The sequence below is a fragment of the Centropristis striata genome, chromosome 23 (genome assembly GCF_030273125.1).
Source record: "Centropristis striata isolate RG_2023a ecotype Rhode Island chromosome 23, C.striata_1.0, whole genome shotgun sequence".
Classification (NCBI taxonomy): domain Eukaryota; kingdom Metazoa; phylum Chordata; class Actinopteri; order Perciformes; family Serranidae; genus Centropristis; species Centropristis striata.
Window position 1 is genome coordinate 5,033,423 of NC_081539.1, and position 21,465 is coordinate 5,054,887.

At 38.3% G+C, this 21,465-nt stretch overlaps 2 protein-coding genes across 5 annotated transcripts in view; both read left to right on the forward strand.

The window, feature by feature from the left end:
• Positions 1–21,465, forward strand: part of unm_hu7910 (un-named hu7910) — a 58,282-nt gene that overhangs the window by 9,262 nt on the left and 27,555 nt on the right. For 3 of the 4 annotated variants that reach the window (XM_059327082.1, XM_059327079.1, XM_059327080.1), the window contains exons 3-4: positions 2,383–2,427; positions 4,683–4,751. In XM_059327082.1, the coding sequence (XP_059183065.1) occupies positions 2,383–2,427; positions 4,683–4,751 (114 nt within the window). The remainder of the gene's footprint in view (positions 1–2,382; positions 2,428–4,682; positions 4,752–21,465) is intronic. The other variant, XM_059327081.1, reaches the window with a different exon arrangement.
• Positions 15,256–21,118, forward strand: LOC131962117 (uncharacterized abhydrolase domain-containing protein DDB_G0269086-like). Its single transcript, XM_059327084.1, has one exon. The coding sequence runs from the start codon at positions 16,575–16,577 to the stop codon at positions 18,432–18,434; it is 1,860 nt and encodes a 619-aa protein (XP_059183067.1). The 5' UTR covers positions 15,256–16,574; the 3' UTR covers positions 18,435–21,118.

Consider the following 21,465-nt stretch of genomic DNA (forward strand, 5'->3'; position numbering starts at 1 on the left):
TAATTTTTTCCACGACTGTACGGTAGGGTTGTCACGATACTAAAATTTTCAACTCGATACCGATACTCAGGAAAATATTCGATACTCGATACCATTTTCCATACCACAAGGATAAAAACAAAGAAATATTTTTAACAACAAGAAAAATGCATCATGTAAAAATGAACAGAACCACAGGTTAAATATCTATAATAAAAAAACAGTTGTGCAAAAAGAAACTGCAACTATGATAACAAGCTTCAGGTCTGAGGTAGTGCAAAAAATAAATAAATACAATAAACAATAACAACAATATTTTCGGCTGTGTGTGTTGCTGTTTGGTCGACTTTTCTCTGCTTCATTCTGAGAGAAAATAACACTTTTCAGTCACCAACATTTATGTAAACTTATTAACTCTTAATGCTTATGTATACTGACACTGTGTCAATTAACGTAATATTAGCTGCAGCTAATGGCTAATAATAACACGGGCAACATTAATGCGAGCCACCAGCCACGATAACATCAGTAATAAGTAAGTTTGAATCAACACTTTTGAAAATGAGTATCATATCCGGATACAACGTTTTAGTATCGATACATTTTTTAATAACAATACTTTTGACAACCCTACTGCACGGCAATTATACAACAAAGCAGATGAGGTGGGCCTCATTCAGAAACTTTTACAAAAAAATATAAGAGAAAAATCTGAATGTTGATGCATGCATACAGAGCAATGAATCGTTCTTACTCTTGTGCAAATGTTTTGTGAGTGCAGATAATTCTTATCTTGGATGCAAAGCAAACCTTATCAAGGAAATGTCTAAATAATCCTGTAAACTATTTACTGTTTGAACCAAAATGATGCCAAAGTGTCGACATCTCTTACTTGTTTTGCAAGTAAAATGTTGTGAAACATGCTGACTGCTTACCTCTTTTGTAATATTTTATATCTGATATTTTCCGGGTGACATTTGTTGTTTGGTGACCAGAACTGTGTGTGGTCCGACCCACTCTAAATTTGAGTTATTATCGGCTTTAAACACAGAGAAAATGTGAATAAATCAGGCAGATTATCTGAAGTTAAGATCAAATGTGTTTCATGAATAAGGCCATTGTCTATTGATTCTACAGACCACAGAGCCTGAAAATAAAATCACTGTTGGCTGAAAGCTAAATGCATTCATAGATCATTTCACTTTAACTCTATGGAGTCTGGGGCTATTTAGTCCATTCTGAATCCTTTTCATTCTGCCTGTATACAACACTTAATTTTTTTAAATGCCATGTTGGTATATTTTTTCACCTATATGACCTGATGATAATAATAATTTATTTTTTATTCTGACTTACTGGATCAACATTTGAACCAAAAAGAAACAAAGAAAAACCAACATAAATGTGATATTGTGATTGTGTTTGATCCTGTCATCAACTCTGGTTTTTATTCTAGTGGGACTCCATTTTATTTGTGTCTTGTGTGTTTAGCCTAACAGTTTTTGTCATTCTGTGTCTTTTTTGTCTTTTTTAGTTATCTTGTGTCTTTTTTGTGATTTTGTGTCTTTTTTTAGTCATTTTGTGTGTTTTTTGTGTGTTTTTTTGGTCATTTTGTGTCTTTTTTTTTAAGTCATTTTGTCTTTTTTTTTTAGTCATCTTGTGTCTTTTTTTAGTCATTTTGTGTCTTTTTTGTGTCTTTTTTGGTAATTTTGTGTCTTTTTTTAGTCATTTTGTCTTTTTTAGTCCTTTAGTCCAACATAAAATGTGATATTGAATCTTTTTTTTACTTTCAAAACACTATCATGCTCAATAAAGAATTTTAAATGTTGCAAATGTGAACAAAGGTGTCAAATCTAACATATAAGAGGGTTCCATCCAGTTCTATCATTTTATACTAAATCTATTTGAGCTTGTCTCCAGTTTTACTTGGTATATCATCATCAAACTGAAACTGGCCTCATGGAGTTTACAGCCAGAACTTTAGAGGTAAATTTACAGTAGGGCTCCACGCTGCTTTGTTTTCTAGTCTGGATGGAGGCAACAAGTCTGGATTATTGGGAGCTTTTGGAGACTCCAGAGGGTTAAACATTGGACAAGAGTAATAAAGATATTCTGTGTGTCTCGCATACATTTAATAGTGTAGTTTAACAGTGAAAGCCTTTATCCTTGCAGCACTGATCTTCAGCTGCAGTCATTAGACTTTAACACATTGCAGAAGCTAAATTCGTGTAATAAAATGATAAAATGACACATCTTGCTGCCCAGTGTCTCCTCTGTAATTCTGTGTTTACTAATCTGTTCTGTTTACTGCTTCACCACTGCAGCGCTCTAACCTTTATGCTCTAATCTGTCTTCTTCTGCTCCTCTTCCTCTTTCCTCTCTGCGTGTTGTCTCTGCATGCAGCCAGAGCCAAGGAGTTTCGAATGAACTTTTCTGAAGTTTTACAAGGTACGGCCTCATGATTTTAAACTGCATTTACAGCTCCACGTTACGCTGTGTGCTTCCATCACAGCCAGCAGGATGGGACGGGTTGTTTCAAAGAGGATAAGATGAAGTGAAAGAAGAGTTGAGATGAAGTTAAGATCAGCGATAAGATGTGTGTCACCCTCTGAAAGTCATTGCAAGCAGTTTCAGATTTCACACTTTACACACAGTGTAAAATGTGGCTATATATAAATATGTATATCCTGCACCGCGATGAAACAGCACAGTCATAGCGAGAAGTAGAAGAGAGAACTCAAACATTCCATTTGTGCAGAATAACACAGTTAGAAAACTGTAAATTAAGTTTATTATAAAGAAAAACTGCAGGTTGAATCTATTTGATCATTTTAGTGAAACAAAAATGGAATAAAATACAATTTATACATACATTTAGTAAAAAAAAAAAAGGGGGGGGGGGTTGCTCCACATATACAGAAATCAGAAAAAAATCAGAAAAAAATTGGAATTAAATTTAATTTACATATATAAACACTTTTCCAAGTGTCCACAAGTGTCCTGAATGTTGTTAACAAAACAGACACAAAATAACCAAAAAATGATGAAAAAAGACACAAAATTACCCAAAAATATGAAAAAGACAAAATTACCAAAAATTATTAAAACAAATACATAAAATTACAAAATTAACAACCCCACAGTTTTCTCCACATATATTGTCTTGTTTCCAGCCTCTCCTGTCCTCTCCTCTCTGCTCTGTGTAAACAGCCTCTCCTGCCCTGTCCTCTCCTCTCTGCTCTGTGTAAACAGCCTCTCCTGTCCTCTCCTCTCTGCTCTGTGTAAACAGCCTCTCCTGTCCTCTCCTCTCTGCTCTGTGTAAACAGCCTCTCCTGTCCTCTCCTCTCTGCTCTGTGTAAACAGCCTCTCCTGCCCTGTCCTCTCCTCTCTGCTCTGTGTAAACAGCCTCTCCTGTCCTCTCCTCTCTGCTCTGTGTAAACAGCCTCTCCTGTCCTCTCCTCTCTGCTCTGTGTAAACATGTATTGGTGCTTTTACTTCAGTAAGGGATCCGAACACTTCTTCCACCTCTGATTCAGAGCCATTAAAACATGATGTATGTCCTGCACAGCCTTCCAGACACTAAACCACTTAGATATTAATAAAAACAAATATCATAAACTTGTCTTGTGTGAATCAAAGTGCATGCTTGAGTTGTCCCGGTCTCTGTGCCTGTGAATGTGGACGTTAACCAGACGTCTGCAGCGATAGTGATGTGATGGTTGGTGGTGTGCCAGCATGCTTGTAGACCATCGTGCAGAGAGTCTGGATGCTTTGTAGCTGCAGTAGATTCAGATTCTGAAACTCAAAAGATGACAGACGACTCCACATCCTTCCTCTTTACTGTTCCTCTTTTATATTCTAAGAATTTGCACTTCGGCATACTCTTATGTGCTGCTATTAATATCTTGTTCTCTGTGTTCTAATTAGTAGCTTGTATAGCTGTTTCTCCGGTTCTAACAGGCGCTTAGAGTTGAAACTGCAAGTAAACCTGCAGCTTCAGTGTTCGGCCTCTGAACTCCGGTAACTTTTTATCCAAAAGCTCCAACAACTCCACAGATACATTCAGTCTTTTATTTGGAAATTACATTACATTTTATAGCATCTCATGATCTTTGAAATGCAAGAAAATCAACATAAGAGTTTAAAAAAAAACACAGTAGAACAGCAGAAAACATGAAAAGGATGAAACAATGAAAAATATTTGTATGTTATTAATTTTTTAAAAGTGAGACATCCTTGTCACAGTTACTGTCCTAAGATAAAATAAATTGCACCTTATTTAAGAATTTATTAGGGTTGGTAATTATCAAATTAACATGATATTTCAGGTGCATATTTAGTAACATTTGGATGTCTTGACATTTATTACTTTAAAAGTTTCCATTAGAGTTGCAACGATATATCCACTGATCCACTGATAACAAGTCATTTTTTAATGCAAAAATGCCACAAAATGCTGTTTTTAGTTTCTCATATATGGAGATTTCCTGCTTTTCTCTGTTTTGTATCATATTAAACCGAATATCTTTGGGTTTTAGACCGACCAAACAAGACCAATAAAGACATCTTCTTGGATTTTTTTTTGCTATTTTGTGACATTTCCTAGATGAGATCATTAACAGAGGAAAGCTAGTTGCATGAACTTGTTTCCGTGTGTGTCGCTGAGCCTTCATCTCCTCCTCTTCCTCCTCTTCCTCCTGCAGGGAAACTGACGGCCTACGACACAGACGGAGACGGAGACTTTGACGTGGAAGATGCTAAAGTTCTGCTCGGCAAGTCCACTTTCATTCCTCTTTGTGCTTGTGTCTGACTGATGTGGTTTACAGTTCTAGTGACCCAGTTTAAACAGTAACCAGTCTTCTTACTCTGGTTTAAAGTGAAGCAGTGAGCCTGATGATTGCTGCCTGTGTGACTCTGTGGACCTCCTCCTGTTCATAGGGGTCTAAAAGCAGCTCGTACTAACTGATAACGACTCTTCACTCTCTGTTTGGTCTTGGACGACGTCTTCTTAAAGTCCAACTCTACCCCTTTGACCCATTAGCGTGTGTGCACTGTGGGCTTGGACTGAGCTGGCACTTTGTAGTTTGGGTCTGGTGGTATATTATAGAGGTGGGTGGGGGGGAATCAATGCAGTATAAATGCCAAAAACGATGAAAAAAGGACACACAAGTAGCAAAAAAAAGACACAAAACTACAAAAAGATACAAAATTACCAAAAATGATGAAAAAAGGACACACAAGTAGCAAAAAAAGACACAAAATTACAAAAAGGCACAAAATTACCAAAAATGATGAAAAAAGACAAAAAGTAACCAAAAATGATGAAAAAAGACACAAAATTTGAAAAAGATACAAAATGACCAAAAATGATGAAAAAAGACACAAAATAACCAAAAATTATTAAAAGACACAAAATTACAAAAAGGTACAAAAATTATTTAAAGAAAGCCACAAAATTACCAAAAATTATGAAAAAAGACATAAAATTACCAAAAATGATTTAAAAAAGGCACAAAATTACCAAAAGATTTTAAAAAATTTAAAAAAGAATTAGTTTTCTCCACATATTGTACATATTCAAATATTGTCATGTTCCCATCCTCTCCTGTCCTCTCCTCTCAGCTCTGTGTAAACAGATTTTCAGTGAATATTTGTCACGTGACCGTTCGAGAACCACAGTGTCTCTGAGGACTGCTATGTTTTGTGTGGCAATATTATATCAAATCTTGGCCGCGAAAGTTAGTCTATTTTGGTGATTCTCAATGAAAATAGTCAGTAGTAGTAGTAGCCAGTTCACTGCAGTGAGGGCATTTCTTGAGTCTGGACCTCAGTGTATAGAATGAGCTGCTGTGCCCTCTAGTTTATGATTGTAACGTTTCATGAGGCTGTGATTATCCTAGAGACCCGGAGCATTCAGAGGAGGTGCAGCTTCCATAGGTATATTGACAATAAGAGAGTTTATCAGCAGTTTGTAGAACAGAAGTGCTCATCATCCAATCACTGAAAATACAGAAATCTACAAAATGTCCTATGTTGTTCCAAAGGTCTTGGTATATTGATGTTATATTCCTGAGGGTTTTTTGACCATTTATAGCATAATATTAATGTTATGACCCCTTATGCACCTTAATATATTTCAATAAATAAATAAATAAATAAATAAATAAATAATTAAGTCATTTTTTATTTGATCTTTTTGACCAGAACAACTTGACACACAGTGCTGAGCTGCATCTCAAATTAATCTTTCTAACAGCTTTCAGATGATGTCACCACTTCTATGTGGCATTTATGGTTGACCTGCTATCTCCCCCTAAACATCCACTGCCCACAACCACCAATTCTCAAAAAAAAAAAACCACACACACATTTATTGTTAAATGACGGTTCCGTGTACGCTCTAACCGCGGCTCTCACTCGGGTACTTCGTGGTGGATTCATTCAGTTCGGACTCTTTCTAAGAAAAAGAAAAAAACTATTTGAGATTGAGCCTGACGAGACTGAGACAGGAAGTAAAGGCTTATTTGTTGTCTGTGGTTCATATGCGACTTCTTTAACTCACTATCTTTCTCTTTCCTGCTTCTTCATCCTTTTATTTTTTGCCGTATTTGTTCTTTCGGTTGCTCTCCCTCCCTTTGTACCACCTCCCTGCTTCCCTCTGCCGCTCTTATTCACTGCTCTTCTCCTCCTTTTTCCTCCTCCACCTCCTTTCGTTCTTTTCAGCCTTTTTCCATCTCCACCTCTGCTCCCGTTGTGTTTTTTCCCTTTCTCCCTTTCTCTCCCCCTCTCTCTTTCGTCAGGCTTGACCAAAGATGGCGGCGGTAGTGCGAACGCCGAGTCGCTTGAGGAGGTTCTTAATATTTTAGCAGAGGAGGGCTCTGATTGGATCTATGGCTTCTTCACCTTCCTTTATGACGTAGTGTCCTCGCCCGTAGAGCGGGGCAAGGAAGAGGAGGAGGAGGAGGAGGAGGAGGGGAAGGAGGCGGCAGCTGAGGTGCATGAAGAGGGTGGCACCACCTCCTCTGATGGCGGGGAGGTGAAAGGGGTCATACTGGACCTCCAGAACCAGTAGGAGGACAGGAAGCAGAGCCCACAGCCAGTAGCAAGGCTGCCTGGTCCCACTGCCGACCAATGGGGACCAGACTGGGACCAGACTGGGACGTAGCCCGGTCCAGCTGGAGGAGCGTTGGGGAGTCTGAGTGGTGGAGGACTCGCTGGGTCCCACTGCAGGGCCGAACTGGGCCGAACAACGTTAAAAAGGACTTAAACTGTCCGAAAACACAAGTTCTGAGTTCATAATGCAGTACAATTATTGGATTCTGGTTCGTTTGATGGTATTATTACATAATTCAGTATCAGCCTCTACTCAGCTTGATATTTTACTATTTGTATATATGTTGCACAAATTAAACATAGTAAAATGCGTAATTAATTTAAGTTTAAGTTAAAGCTAAATTTCCAGCCACTTGAAGAAAGTTTTATATTTCACAGTAAAGTTCCAAGTTACCTGTCAGTTTTTAGATTTATTTATTTTTTCTGGAATAATCAACTTTTTTGCCCTCTGTGGATTTGTTTAAAGAAAACATGTTTTTTCAAAGCGGCTGGGGTTCAAAGTATGCCATTTATCACAGACAGAAACAACAACAAGAAAAAAAAAACAACTATTTTGTCAGGAAAAATTAACAAATCTCATCTTAAAGTAGTCACATTTCTTCTTCGTGCCTAATTTTTTTTAAAAATCCAAAATTAAACATCTTTCTCTTATCAGATCATGTTACGAAACCTAACTAAACTGCAGGCTGTTTACACAGAGCCGAGAGGAGAGGACAGGAGAGAAAAATGGAAATAATCCATTTATATGATGGTATTATGCCATAATTTAGTGTCAGCCTCTACTCAGCTTGTTTGTAAGATATTTTACTATTTGTATATATGTTGCACAAATTAAACATGGTAAAATGCATAATTAATTTAAGTTTAAGTTAAAACTAAATTTCCAGCCCCTTGAAAAAAGTTTTATATTTCACAGTAAAGTTCTAAGTTACCCGTCAGTTTTTAGATTTTTTTTTCTTTTTCTGGAACAATCAACTTTTTTGCCCTCTTTCTTTAAATAAATCCACAGAGTGACAGAAACTGATAAAAACAACAACAACAACAAAAAAAACACCTTCGTCAGGAAAATTAAACAAATCTCACCTTAAAGTAGTCACAATTCTTCTTTGTGCCTCACTTAAAAAAAATCCAAAATTAAACATCTTTCTCTTATCAGATCCTGTGAAGAAACCTAACTAAACTGCAGGCTGTTTACACAGAGCCGAGAGGAGAGGACAAGAGAGAAAAATGGAACTATATATATATTTCACTTGGTCTTCTTTTTATTATGACTTATGTCATTACGTTTTTTTTATTCTTGCTACTCTTCCAAAAAAACCCCAGCCTGACACCTCTTGAGGTTGACTTATTTGTATGAATTCATAATTTTAATCGTCATAGTTATAATATCTTTACATGAGGATGCAGTTAAAAGCAGGGGCTGCTGTTCTGATGTTAAAGCTGATATTTTTAAAGTGCAGAAATGCCTTAAATTTGTCTCCATGGAAGCTTGTTTGACTATTAATTACTTACATGAAATATAAACTTTAATTTCTAAGGAGATAATACAAATTATTATTATTTAAAAGGGGCAGAAAGCATAAAATCAAACATTCCTGTAATAAACTAGATAGACGTTGTGCTTCAGCGTTCCTGTGGCTCTGTGTGCTCCGCTGTGTTTCCTCTTCGCTGTCGGCTGATGTTGAACTCTTTGAAGCAGAAAATAACAACAACAACAAACAGACTTTATTTGTTGTTCCTGGTGACTTGAAGATGATGATGATGATGATCATAAATCTGGACATGAAGTCAGCGAGATGTTCCAGTCTTAAGTAGGGTTGCAAAAGGGTGGAAAATTCCCAGTAAATTTACAGAAACTTTCCATGGGAAGTTAAGATGCATAGGGAGTTTTGGAAATATTCCAAATCAGAAACTTTCCAGGGGAATTTTGGAAATGAATGGGAATTAACTGGTAATTGATGGGAATTAACTGGTAATTGATGGGAATTAACTGGGAATTTATGGGAATGAACTGGGAATTGATGGGAATTAACTGGGAATTGATGGGAAATTAATGGGAATTAACTGAGAATGTATCAGAATTTACTGGGAATGTAAGGGAATTAACTGGGAATTTATGGGAATTTATGGGAATTTATGGGAATTAACTGGGAATTGATGGGAAATTAATGGGAATTAACTGAAAATGTATCAGAATTTACTGGGAATGTAAGGGAATTAACTGGGAATTTATGGGAATTAACTGGGAATTCAAAGGAAATAAATGGGAATTAGCTGGCAATGTATGGGAATTAACTGGGAATGTAAGGGAGTTAACTGGGAATTTATGGGAATTAACTAGAAATTAATGGGAATGACCTGGGAATGTAAGGGAATTAACTGGCAATGTATTGGAATTAACTGGGAATTTAAGGGAATTAACTAGGAATTAATGGGAATTAACTGGGAATGTAAGGGAATTAGCTGGCAATGTATGGGAATTAACTGGGAATGTAAGTGAATTAACTGGGAATGTAAGTGAATTAACTGGGAATGTAAGTGAATTAACTGGGAATGCAAGGGAATCAGCTGGGAATGCAAGGGAATCAACTGGGAAAAGTAAGGGAATTAACTGAGAATGCAAGGGAATTAACTGAGAATGTATGTGAATTAACTGGGAATGTAAGGGAATTGACTGGAAATGTATGGTAATTAACTTGGAATTTATGGGAATTAACTAAGAATGTAAGGGAATTAACTGGGAAATGGGGATAATTTAAATGAACTGTATCATATCCAAACATCAATATAAACATTTTGTTTTGTCATAACCAGCAAAATAATACAATTAAAATAATTTCAGCCGATTTATTTGTAAGTTATCAAGTTATTATTATATATATTATTTAATTGAAAAATAAGTTAAATATTACTCATCCCGCCGACCCCACGCATTCAAAAAAGTAAGTAAAATGTACTTGTATGAAATCTGGTTGTTTTTAGTCAAAATTATAAATGTAATCTATAAAATATATATTACCCAACTATATCTAATTTTCCTGTTAAGGGCCAACCTTCAATTTTGTAAATTCCCTGTTTATTCCAGTTCATTCTCGTTTATTCCCGTTTATCCCAGTTTATCCCAGTTTATTCCCGTTTATTCCCCACTTTTACTCTGTGTTCTGTGAATATTAATGTGACTCACTTTATACTAACAACACTTTCCTGCCTGTTAATCATTAATAATCACATGAATAGATTACACTCTGCTTTGTGTTTGTGGAACAGTAATATTTAGAGTTCATGATAGTTACAATACTGACTTCTGAGCAGGATAATAGTGTCGGAGCTCAATAACTCCTGTGGTTTTTCCTGTCAGCAACACTTTATCCAACATGACAAACAGGTTTTCCAGACTGTTCTCAGACCCGGGCTCAGAGCCTGAGCATGTTTTAATAGAGAAGAGAAATAAAACATAATTTCTGCTCTCTTCTTTTATTTATTGATGATTTTTTTCTTCACATGCATCATGTGTGAATATTCTTAAGAATAAAAAGTTCATTGTTCTGTGAAAGGGTCTCCTTGCATTATAATCCTGTTATATTTTCATTATATCAGCAGCATAAATTGGTCTTAAAATTAAAATTATACCATTAATCACAACCATTTCTGGTTATGGTGACAACAGGCCTTTATTCAGAGTTGTTCTGATACTGCTGCCTAAAAATTGTAGCATTAGCATATTTATAAATATAGTACATTTCAGAAATTCAGGTAGCCTATAGGTAGGTAGACCTTTTGTAAACTAGAATACTTTGGTTTTTTAACTAAAACACAATCCATGCTAGCTAGCACACTAGCCGCTAGCTGCTATATGTTTAGCATTGAGGTGATACTTGAGGCTCGATGTGCTGCGGTGATATGTGAATTCCTTGTTGCATAGCAACACCACCATGCTCTTATCGACGCTTCCATCCGTTGGTTTTTTTGTAACAAAATGTCCCATCATCCACGGGGCCAACCAAAGCGTCTCATCAGCTTCTCCCTTCATGTTCACTGTGTTGTTCACTTTGTTGTTGTCTGAACTCATGAACGAGTGCGATTAAATGCTTCCATTTTTTTTAACGCATTTATTTTTGTGTAATTAATTCATCTTAATTAACACGTTAAAGTCCCAGCCCTAATATACATATACATATATATATATATAAATATATATATATACATACATATATATATACACATATATATATATATATATATATATATATATATATATATATATATATATATATATATATATATATATATGCATGTATCCCAATCATAAAATGCTTAAAATCGCAATAATATAGTATCGTGACACAAGAATCGGGTACCTCTGCTGAACCCAGACATTATATATGAATCACATCACATGATTATTATTCTATTATTTTATTTCTGCCTTTGGCCTGACTCTGCTACTGCAGCTGCTGCTGTCCTGTAACTGTCTGTCTGTTCTGTTCAGATGAGAAGAAGTTGAAAGCTCCTGCTGTCAGGAGAGACAGGCTGAGGAAAGGTACCGACCGTGATAAATGTGTGTTTCTGTGTGTGTGTGTGTGTGTGTGTGTGTGTGTGTGTTCACCGGTACCCCGCTAACCGCTCAGCTGACAGATGTGTGTGTTTGTACACCTTATAGAGGACAGGACAGAGGGGAAGAAGAGAGGTAGAAGAGAAGGTACTGTTTGAGTTTCTTCTGTTTCTGCACGACTGTTGTTGATCGTGAGTGATGACCTTTAAATCCCGCCGTGGTTTCAGGGCTTCAGGGAGCGACAGATCTCTTTCAGCCTCTAAACCTGCATGTTGACAGGGCACACTGATAATTCCTTACATACATTTTGAAATAATTTTTAAAGTAACAGCATCCTCATTTTTGCACTAGTTGTTGGACTCTTAGGTACATAGGTGGTCGCCTAGTGCGCCATCTGCTGGAGGGGCGTCGCCAGTCACCCTCGAGGGAGAAAAAAAAATAATAATAATAATTTTCGATGCCCATTGTCGCCCTCGCTTCGTGTTCTGTCTTGAAAATAATAAATATTAACAAAATAAAGAAACAGACAAACAATTACATTTTCTCAATTGTGGTGCTGAGTCACGTGATGTGTGGTCATTGCCTTGCCCCCCTTTAGACGGTCAGATCGGTGTGAGAGGTCAGGTCACCTTAAGTGACAGACACGTTTTGTTTTCATATATCTATCTATATAAACGGCCGTCAAAGCTCTCCGGTGTGCAGTATCGAAAGAGAAGAAAAGAGGAGGAGGAGATGAAGTCCCAATCTTTTTTGAAATGCTGTTTTGTGTGAAGACGTTTCATTTGTATTAGCTTGCTTGCTAGGTTGAAATAAAGCAACGCTAGCTTAACACAGTTAAGCACATTTTTCACGGGGTTTGCACTTTCATCGTCTCTCTTGTCTCTTAATTTGTTAGTGGTCTCCAGCTGTGCTTCTTTGAGAATTGACTTGTAAGTTAATAATTATATAGACAGACAGTTGTATTATATAGCCTGGTTGGCACCATGGGTAAACAAAAACAGGAGTTCAACCCTCCTTGATTTGGCAAGCGGAGCTGTTCAACACCAATGGATCTCGCCTATAGGGCACCAAATGGGCTAGAGCCGGCCCAGAGGTCAACTATTTGAACTCAAAGTAGCTTTAATATGCAGCAGCCTGTATGATGCATACAATAGCCCTGTTTTAGGGATCCAATCACAGAACGGGGAGGGACGGCACGGTACTACGGTACTACTCGGCAGAAGGAAGCTTGTAGTTTTGTAGTTTTCTTACGGATCCAACATGGCTGCAGCAGACGCAAAACTCTCTTTAGCTGTAGACGACGTTTTAAATAGTTTAGAGCGAAAGTTGATTTCAAAAGAAGAACAACGTTTGACTTTAAACTCCTGTTTCACCACGAAAAAGGATGTTTTAGCCTTGCTTCCAACAGGATTTGGCCTACCAACAAGCAACTAGCCCCGCTACCGCTCACTGCTGTAACGCCGGTGATCTCACAGCGAGCTAGGGGACAGCGGACCCGCCGAGCACTGCCAGTAGATTGTGAGCTGAAACTATAGAGCAGCCAGAGTCAGAACATGCTGCAGAAAAACGTTGCAGAAGCAGAATTGAGCATTTTAGTCTCAAAGTAGTAGGGATGGAACGGTTCATGAAAACCGTCAGAATTGTTCGGTTCGACTGTCTCGGTTCAATTTGCGTGTGTTGCGTTCGGTTCATGCGCTGCTCATTTTTCTCATGAGGGGCGAAGCGTGTACACTCCAGAGCAAAAGGTGGCGCTACTGCGCCTAAAGCCAACCACCAGTAGTAAACAAGAACAACAAGCGAAGCGGTGTAGCCGGGTGTAGCAGATAGAAAAAGTAGTGGGTCAGTTGTTGTGGAGAAATGTGTGGGTATGGTGAGTGGGAAAGAGCCAGAGTTAGAAGATGCGCCAGCAGCACTCTATAGGTCTGCTGTATGGGACCACTTTGCATTTAGAGTGACCTACGACGGCGGCGGTAAGAAAGTTGACAAAAGTGCGACAGTGTGCAAGCATTGTGCAACACGTGTTGTTTACGCTAACGGCAACACTATTCCGTTCTATTATTAAAGCACTGGAGCCACGATATAAAATCCCCTCCCGCAAACACTTCAGCAACACGGTAATTACCACACTTTATGAAGAGACCCAACAAGGAATTGTTTAAGAGTTGTCTGACACAGCCTCTGTAGCGCTAACTACTGATGGATGGACCTCTAGGGCTACTGAATGTTTCCTGGCTGTGACTGCCCATTACATTACCTCAGAATGGCAGATGAAAAGCTCCGTTTTACAGACACGCCCCCTTTATTAGAGCCATACTAGCGAGCATCTCTCTGAAGCACTGACAGAATGGAAGTTGCAGTGCAGTATGTGTTAGTTTGATTTAAGCTACATTTTATATTGATGATTGTTTACTGGATGATTTATTTTGTTATTTTAGATAGCACAGTGACACTTAAGTTTGATAAGAAATCCAGCCTTAATTATTTGATTTGTATTTCAAGCACTGCACTTTTAAGTTCAAGAGGAAAAAACTAAGTTTTCCATGAAGTACTGATAATCAGGCAATTGATACATGTCAACATTATTTTTGAGTTAATTTCAAACAAAAGGACCTCAGTCAAGTGTGTAGAGCCTATGCTTCTTTGTTAAAGATATCTCTGTTTGCCAAGTAAATGAAGCACATGTTGGAACTAGCAATGTCTCTTCTCTCACAATGATGTATCAAATGTTAGACTGCTTTATTCTTTCAGTTTTAACATGACTATACAAGACACAATTGATTTTCCTAACAATCAACGTATACCGAACCGAAAACCGTTACCATAAAACCGTGAACTGAACCGAACCGTGGAGTTTGTGAACCGTTCCACTCCTACAAAGTAGAGATGGGCTAGGTAAACATCAATTTCTGTCGCTCTACATACGTCATCTGGTATAACTGATACGATTGGCTAAGAGCTACCTACAGATGCTTTTGATAGACATTCATATCGCCCAATAAACGGCTCTGGAGGATCGTAAACCACACCTCTACGGAAAAATGAATGGCTGGTTTCCAGACTAATCTCATTTGTGATTAGTCTGGCGTTAGCCAGGCTAGAATCTTATAGCAACTCATTTATTATGTTTAGATGACTTGTAATTAGCTGCTTGTGTGTTGTGTGGAAAAAAAACAATTAACCTATTAATTATGTGAATTGTGCAATACGTAATACTAATGTGCTCAGCATTGGATCATATTTAGTTTCGTTACTATCACAGTTCCTCTTTTGTGTTTAAAATGGAGAAATAAAGTTGATGTCAGCAGAGACTTCCCCTTTTTTAAATCAACCTCTTTGGGAGAAGAAGTCTTCTTTTTTTTTGAAGGGAATGTTTTGTTCTTGTAAAATTAGTTAACTTGTTCAATTAAATAATCCACATTGTGTGTGTGTGTGTGTGTGTGTGTGTGTGTGTGTGTGTGTGTGTGTGTGTGTGTGTGTGTGTGTGTGTGTGTGTGTGTGTGTGTGTGTGTGTGTGTGTGTGTGTGTGTGTGTGTGTGTGTGTGTGTGTGTGTGTGTGTGTGTGTGTGTGTGTGTGTGTGTGTGTGTGTGTGTGGTTGTAGAAGACAAAAGTTGACATAATTTATTGCCTGTTTGCAGCAGAGAAAGTCTCACTGTGTGATCAATAATCTGATATGTGACCTCTAGCTGCAGCCGAGGAGACTGCTGCTCCAGAGAACACGACCCGAGGTAGAGAAACCTGCATTTTGTTGCATCGCAGAACCACAAATAATCTGATTTAACACTTTGAATCACTAATATATTCTGTGGCACTTTATAAACACCGTTCTGTTTATACCATTAATATCTCATTAAAAAGCTTGATTCTCACTGTGTGGAATCACTAGGACCAGCAGGCTTGATTTTAAGGTTGTTTTCCTAACAAATACATAGAAATGTACTGATTTGTTATTTATTAAAATATTAAATCCAGCAACGTGGTGAAGAAAAATCCTCAAATTTAACAGAGTTAACCCTCTATGGTACAGTATTGCTCCATTTTTGGCCTGTCAAATTTCTACAATGCATGTTTTTGAGTAATGCGATACTTTAAAAAAAGAGTATAGGGAACCAATAGCAATGCTTTAATTTGTCACATGACCCCCAGGAGGCCATATTGAAACCCTATTTTGCAGACCTTTGCCATTTTGCGCCACAAAAAAATCACTCAAAACGTCATTTCCTGGTCCTTTTCTATCTGGAAAAAATATATTTACTACTGATAGGAGAGTAAACCTTCATTTTTGATAGTTTCATACATTTTTTAACAATGACACATTTGACAAATTACATCACTGTAATCAAATATAATTTAAAGCAATTCTGATGGAAAATATTCTGTTAAGGAGTCCACAGATCAGTGCATCGTTCCATAGATGTTTGTGATCATTGTTGCAGACCAATAAGCGAAACAAGTGTGTTCCATTTAGCTTTATTAGTTTTCTGGAAGACTCTAATAACATTTGGTTTCACAGACTTAAAGATACTTAAGTTGACTTTGTTCTTTAACTCAGATTGTTTGATCTGATGTTTTTCTCATGATGGTTTTCTCTGAGTTTAATTTGAAGAAGTTACTGAAGTTGTGAGCATTGATTTAATGTCAGTTATAAAGTGTGAAGAGTTCTATAACTGATACAGTCAGTGATCACATTAACTGAATATTTTCCGTCATTTATAGACTTTTTTTTAACAATGACACATTTGACAAATTACATCACTGTAATCAAATATAATTTAAAGCAATTCTGATGGAAAGTATTCTGTTAAGGAGTCCACAGATCAGTGCATCGTTCCATAGATGTTTGTGATCATTGATGCAGACCAATAGGCAAAACAAGTGTCTTATGGCAGTTTGGGGTTTTATTGCAGAGTTTTGCAGGTTGTGTGTGTGTTAATGCATGCACGTGAGGATGCATGCACGTTCTCGGTTGCAGGTATTGCAAATTTATGTTATCAAAAGTGTATTTCAGACCATTTAGTTTTCTGCATGCAGTGTGTGATGATGCTTCCTGGGCTGATTTGTGCCGACGAACGCCGTGATTGGTTGATGTTTGAGAGCGATATGCACGCTGCGGTTAAAGCTCCGCCTTCAATCCAAACCTCAGAGCGGCCCGTCAGAGGATCCCGGCTGCGCTCCGCCCTGAGGGACGAGCTGAGGATGATCCATGAGAAGATGGAGGCCAAGAGGATCGCTCGCATCGCTCTGGCCGAGATCAGGGCCTTCCTCGCCGAGGAAGAGGAGGAGAAGGAGAAGGCCTGGGTGCTGAAGATGAAGACGCTGGAGGCTGCGCAGGAGCAGCTGAGGGAGGAGCGGAGGAGGGAGGCAGAGAGGGCGGAGAAGGAGAGGAGGGAGAGGGAAGCAAAGGAGGAGGCCGAGAAGGAGAGGCTGGAGAAAGAGAGACAAGAGATGGAGAGATTGGCCAAAGAAAAGGCGGCCAAAGAGGAGAGGGAAAGATTGGAGCAAGAGAGGGCGGAGAAGGAAAAGATGGAGAGAGAGCGTCTGGCCCGGGAACGAGAGAGGGCAGAGAGGGAGCAGCAGGAAAGAGAGAGGGCTGAGAAGGAGAGGATGGAGAGGGAGAAGGCAGAGAAAGAGCAGTTAGAGAGGGAGAGACTGGAGAAAGAGAGAATTGCCAAAGATAAAGAGGAAAAAGAAAGAGTGGAGAGGGAACGAATCGCCAAAGAAAGAGCCGAAAAAGAACGGCTGGAGAAAGAACGAATTGCTAAAGAAAGAGCTGAAAAAGAACGACTGGAGAGGGAACGAATCGCCAAAGAAAGAGCCGAAAAAGAACGACTGGAGAGGGAACGAATCGCCAAGGAAAGAGCCGAAAAAGAACGACTGGAGAGGGAACGAATCGCCAAAGAAAGAGCCGAAAAAGAACGAGCAGAGAGGGAACGAATCGCCAAAGAAAGAGCCGAAAAAGAACGTCTGGAGAGGGAACGAATCGCCAAAGAAAGAGCCGAAAAAGAACGAGCAGAGAGGGAACGAATAGCTAAAGAAAGAGCTGAAAAAGAACGAGCGGAGAGGGAACGAATCGCTAAAGAAAGAGCTGAAAAAGAACGAGCGGAGAGGGAACGAATCGCTAAAGAAAGAGCTGAAAAAGAACGACTGGAGAGGGAACGAATCGCTAAAGAAAGAGCTGAAAAAGAACGAGTGGAGAGGGAACAAATCGCTAAAGAAAGAGAACGAATTGCCAGAGAGAAGGAGCGACAAGAACGGGAAAGAATCGCCAAAGAAAGAGCAGAAAAAGAGAAGCTAGAGAGGGAACGTATTGCCAAGGAAAACGAGAGAATTGCGAGGGAAAAGGAGAGGATGGAACGAGAGAGGGCCGAAAAGGAAAGAATAGAGAGAGAACGAGTCGCTAGGGAAAAAGAGAGAATCGCCAAAGAAAAGGAAAGAGTTGCCAGAGAGAAGGAAAGGATTGAGAGGGAAAGGGCAAGAATAGCTCAGGAGAAGGAGAGAGCGGCGAGAGAAGAGAAGGAGAGGATAGAGAGAGCAGCGAAGGAAAGGGAGAGAATGGAACAGGCGAGACAGGAGAGAGAGCGAGCGGTGAGGGAGAAGTTGGCCCGCGAGAGGGCTGACAAGGAGCTGATGGAGAGGCAGAGGCTGGCCAGAGAGAAGAAGCAAGAGGTCGCCATCGAGAGAAAACCAAACGCCTCCCAGCCCAAAGCTCCGGCCGCCGAGGAGAGGAGCGAGAGAGCGAGCGTGGCGGCCGTCAGGAGGGAGAAGAGCGTGGCGGAGGGGAAGAAGAAGTGACGCCACGGGGCTGAGTGACTCTTAATGGTGCTAGAAGAGGATTAAAGGAGGTTTTGAGGAGTTTTTCACCAGATGTGAAATATATATATATATATATATATATATATATGTATATTTCACATCTGGAATCTTGAAATAAAGTGCAGTACTTGATGAAATTGAGCTGACTGGTGAATCCAGCTGCCATTAGTGGTGATTGTTGATATTCTGCTGGTGCAGTGGTTTTATTTCTCCTCAGAATTGAATATTTTCTAGTTTTGGGTGTTCAAATGTTTTAAAGAAATCCTGAAATGTCGTGTGCAGATAAAATGGGAGTTAAAACAGTGTAGTGTTCTATCCGTCCCACTGTTGGGAGCGTCTTGCTTCAGTGTGCATGTTGGGTTATTTAGAAAATGTTTGTTATTGTGAGTTTTATTTTGTTGAAAAAAGCGAGTAAATGTGAGGAGAAGAAGAGTCGTCTTATCTCATGATGCCAGCGTCATGCCGTCCGTGTGATGGATCCTTTTTCTGTCCTGTGGAGGAAAAAATACAGATATCAGGGTTACCGCTATATTAATTTAGTAGCAGCGGCCCACCATGTTAGACCTGCCTTCAAAATAAAAGCAAACACATGTACCTTTCAAAATAAAAGCACATGGATGTGTTAACAGAGTCCACTAAATCATTTTCAAGAAGACTGTTAAAATATGATGCCCTAAATAAAACGGAAGAACCCTTTTTCTCCGATACAATATTTCATTAAAATATGCAATGATCAGGAAGGAATAGTGGCATTAGAATGTGCGAGAGGCACCAAATTTACCCTTTTATGGCAAAAACATTCTCCGGGGGAGCATGCCCCCAGACCCCAATCATAGTCTCATAAAATCCTGTGGGAAACACTGGTTCTAAAGCTTGTTTTGCAGTCGAGTGTCATTTTTTATACTTTTTAAATAGCTGATTGATATTTACATGTGCAGATCATCCAGGGGACAGAAAACCCTTTACCCCCGCTGCTGAAAAAAAATCCTACAGGAAACACTGTCTAGTTTGGGGTGTTTCAAATGTTTGAAGAATGGTGTGCAGATCAATCCGGGAGTGAAAAGCGTGTAGTATTTATTTCAAACTCTTGAGACTTCGTCCCACTGTTGGGAGCGTCTTGCTTCAGTTTGCATGTTGGGTTAACTAGAAAACATTTGCAGTTGTGAATTTTATTTTGGTGAAGAAAACGAGTCAATCTGAGGAGTAGAGGAGTCGTCTTATCTCATGATGCCAGCGTCATGTCGTCCGTGTGATGGATCCTTCTTCTGTCTTGTGGAGGAAAAAATACAGATATGGGGGTTTCCGCTATATTCATTTAGCGGCAGCGGCCTGCCGTGTTGGACTCGCCTTCAAAATAAAAGCAAACACAAGTAGCTTTCAAAATAAGAGCACATGGATGTGTTAACAGAGTCCACCAAATAATTTACAAGACGACTGTTAAAATATGATGCCTTAAACAAAAACAGAAGAACTTTATTCTCCTTTACAATAATTCATTAAAAAATGCAATGATTAAGATGGAATAGTGGCATTAGAATGTGCGAGAGGCACCAAATTTAGGCTTTCATGGCAAAAACATTCAGACCCCCATCATAGTCTTGTAAAATCCTGTGGGAAACACTGGTTCTAAAGCTTGTTTTGCAGTCAAGCGTAATTTTTTATACTTTCTAAATTGCTAAATTCCAGGGGACAAATAACCCTTTACCCCCGCTGCTGAAAAAACTCTAGAGGAAACACTGTATATAATTAATGAGCATCCACTATGTTCCCATCAGGCTGTTACACTTGAGGATATCATATGAAGGATAGCAGTGAAAGTGTCACAGATTGGTGTTAAAACTTCACAGATTTATTTGAATCTGTTCATCAGTGTTGGAAAGGTTCAGTTTCAGAGCTGAACTTACAGATACTTGAGTTGAATTTGTTGTTTGTTTTCTGTCTTTTTGTTTGATCTGATGTTTGTCTCATGATGGTTTTCTATGAGTTTAATTTTAAGAAGTTACTGAAGTTGTGAGCATTGATTTAATAAGTGTGAAGAGTTATGTAACTGATACAGTCAGTGGTCACATTAACTGAACATTTTCCGTCATTTACAGACTTTTTTTTTTAACCATGACGGAAAAATCTGAAGGCTGTCCAATTAACACATTTGACAAATTAAATCAACTGTAATTTAAATCATTTCCAGCCCTGCCCAGCTGGTGGCCTGTGCACAATAATTATCTTCTGTATCTTTACTGGATATTTTCATGTTCATGTGTGAATATTCTTACAAATTAAAAGTCTGTTGCTCATTGAAACTTGCATTATAATCCTGTTGTATTCTCATTATATCAGCGGCATAAAGTGGTCTTAAAATGACAATTATATTATCTATTACAATACTTTCTGGGACAATATTTCTTCTTACAAAGATAAAGTTAAAGTGACATGTGTATAGTATTTATAGATTATTGTTGTTTACTCATGGAGATGAATCCTGCTCTGGTTTTTGTTGTTTACTTTAAAGTTAGAAGAAAATCTCATTAAAAAAAATACATAACAAAAACAAAAAATGTGTCCTTCTTCTCAGCTTGTTTCTGATTTTATTGAACAACCTTTCTGCTCTGTTCTTTTATTTATTGAGGAAATTTTAATATTTTTAACATTTATGTGTGAATATTCTTAAGAATTAAAAGTGTATTGCTCTTTAAAAGGGTCTACTTGCATTATAACCCTATTATATTATTATATCAGCGGCATAAAGTTGTCTTAAAAATACACAATAATATTGTTTATTATATATTTGTATATATATATATATATATATATATATATATAGGAGCGACATTAGATTTGTAGATTTGTGTTGTTTACTCATGGAGATGAACCCTGCTCTGGTTTTTGTTGTTGTTTACTTTAAAGTTAAAAGAAAACCTCATAAAAAAACCATAACAAAAACAAAAAATCTGTGCTAAAAAGAGAATAGTTCTTCTCAGCTTTCTGCTCTATTCTTTTATTTATGGGGGAA

Bases quoted from the DNA above. Each gene is read 5' to 3' on its own strand.
- LOC131962117 (XM_059327084.1), top strand. From the start codon at position 16,575: ATGCATGCACGTGAGGATGCATGCACGTTCTCGGTTGCAGGTATTGCA.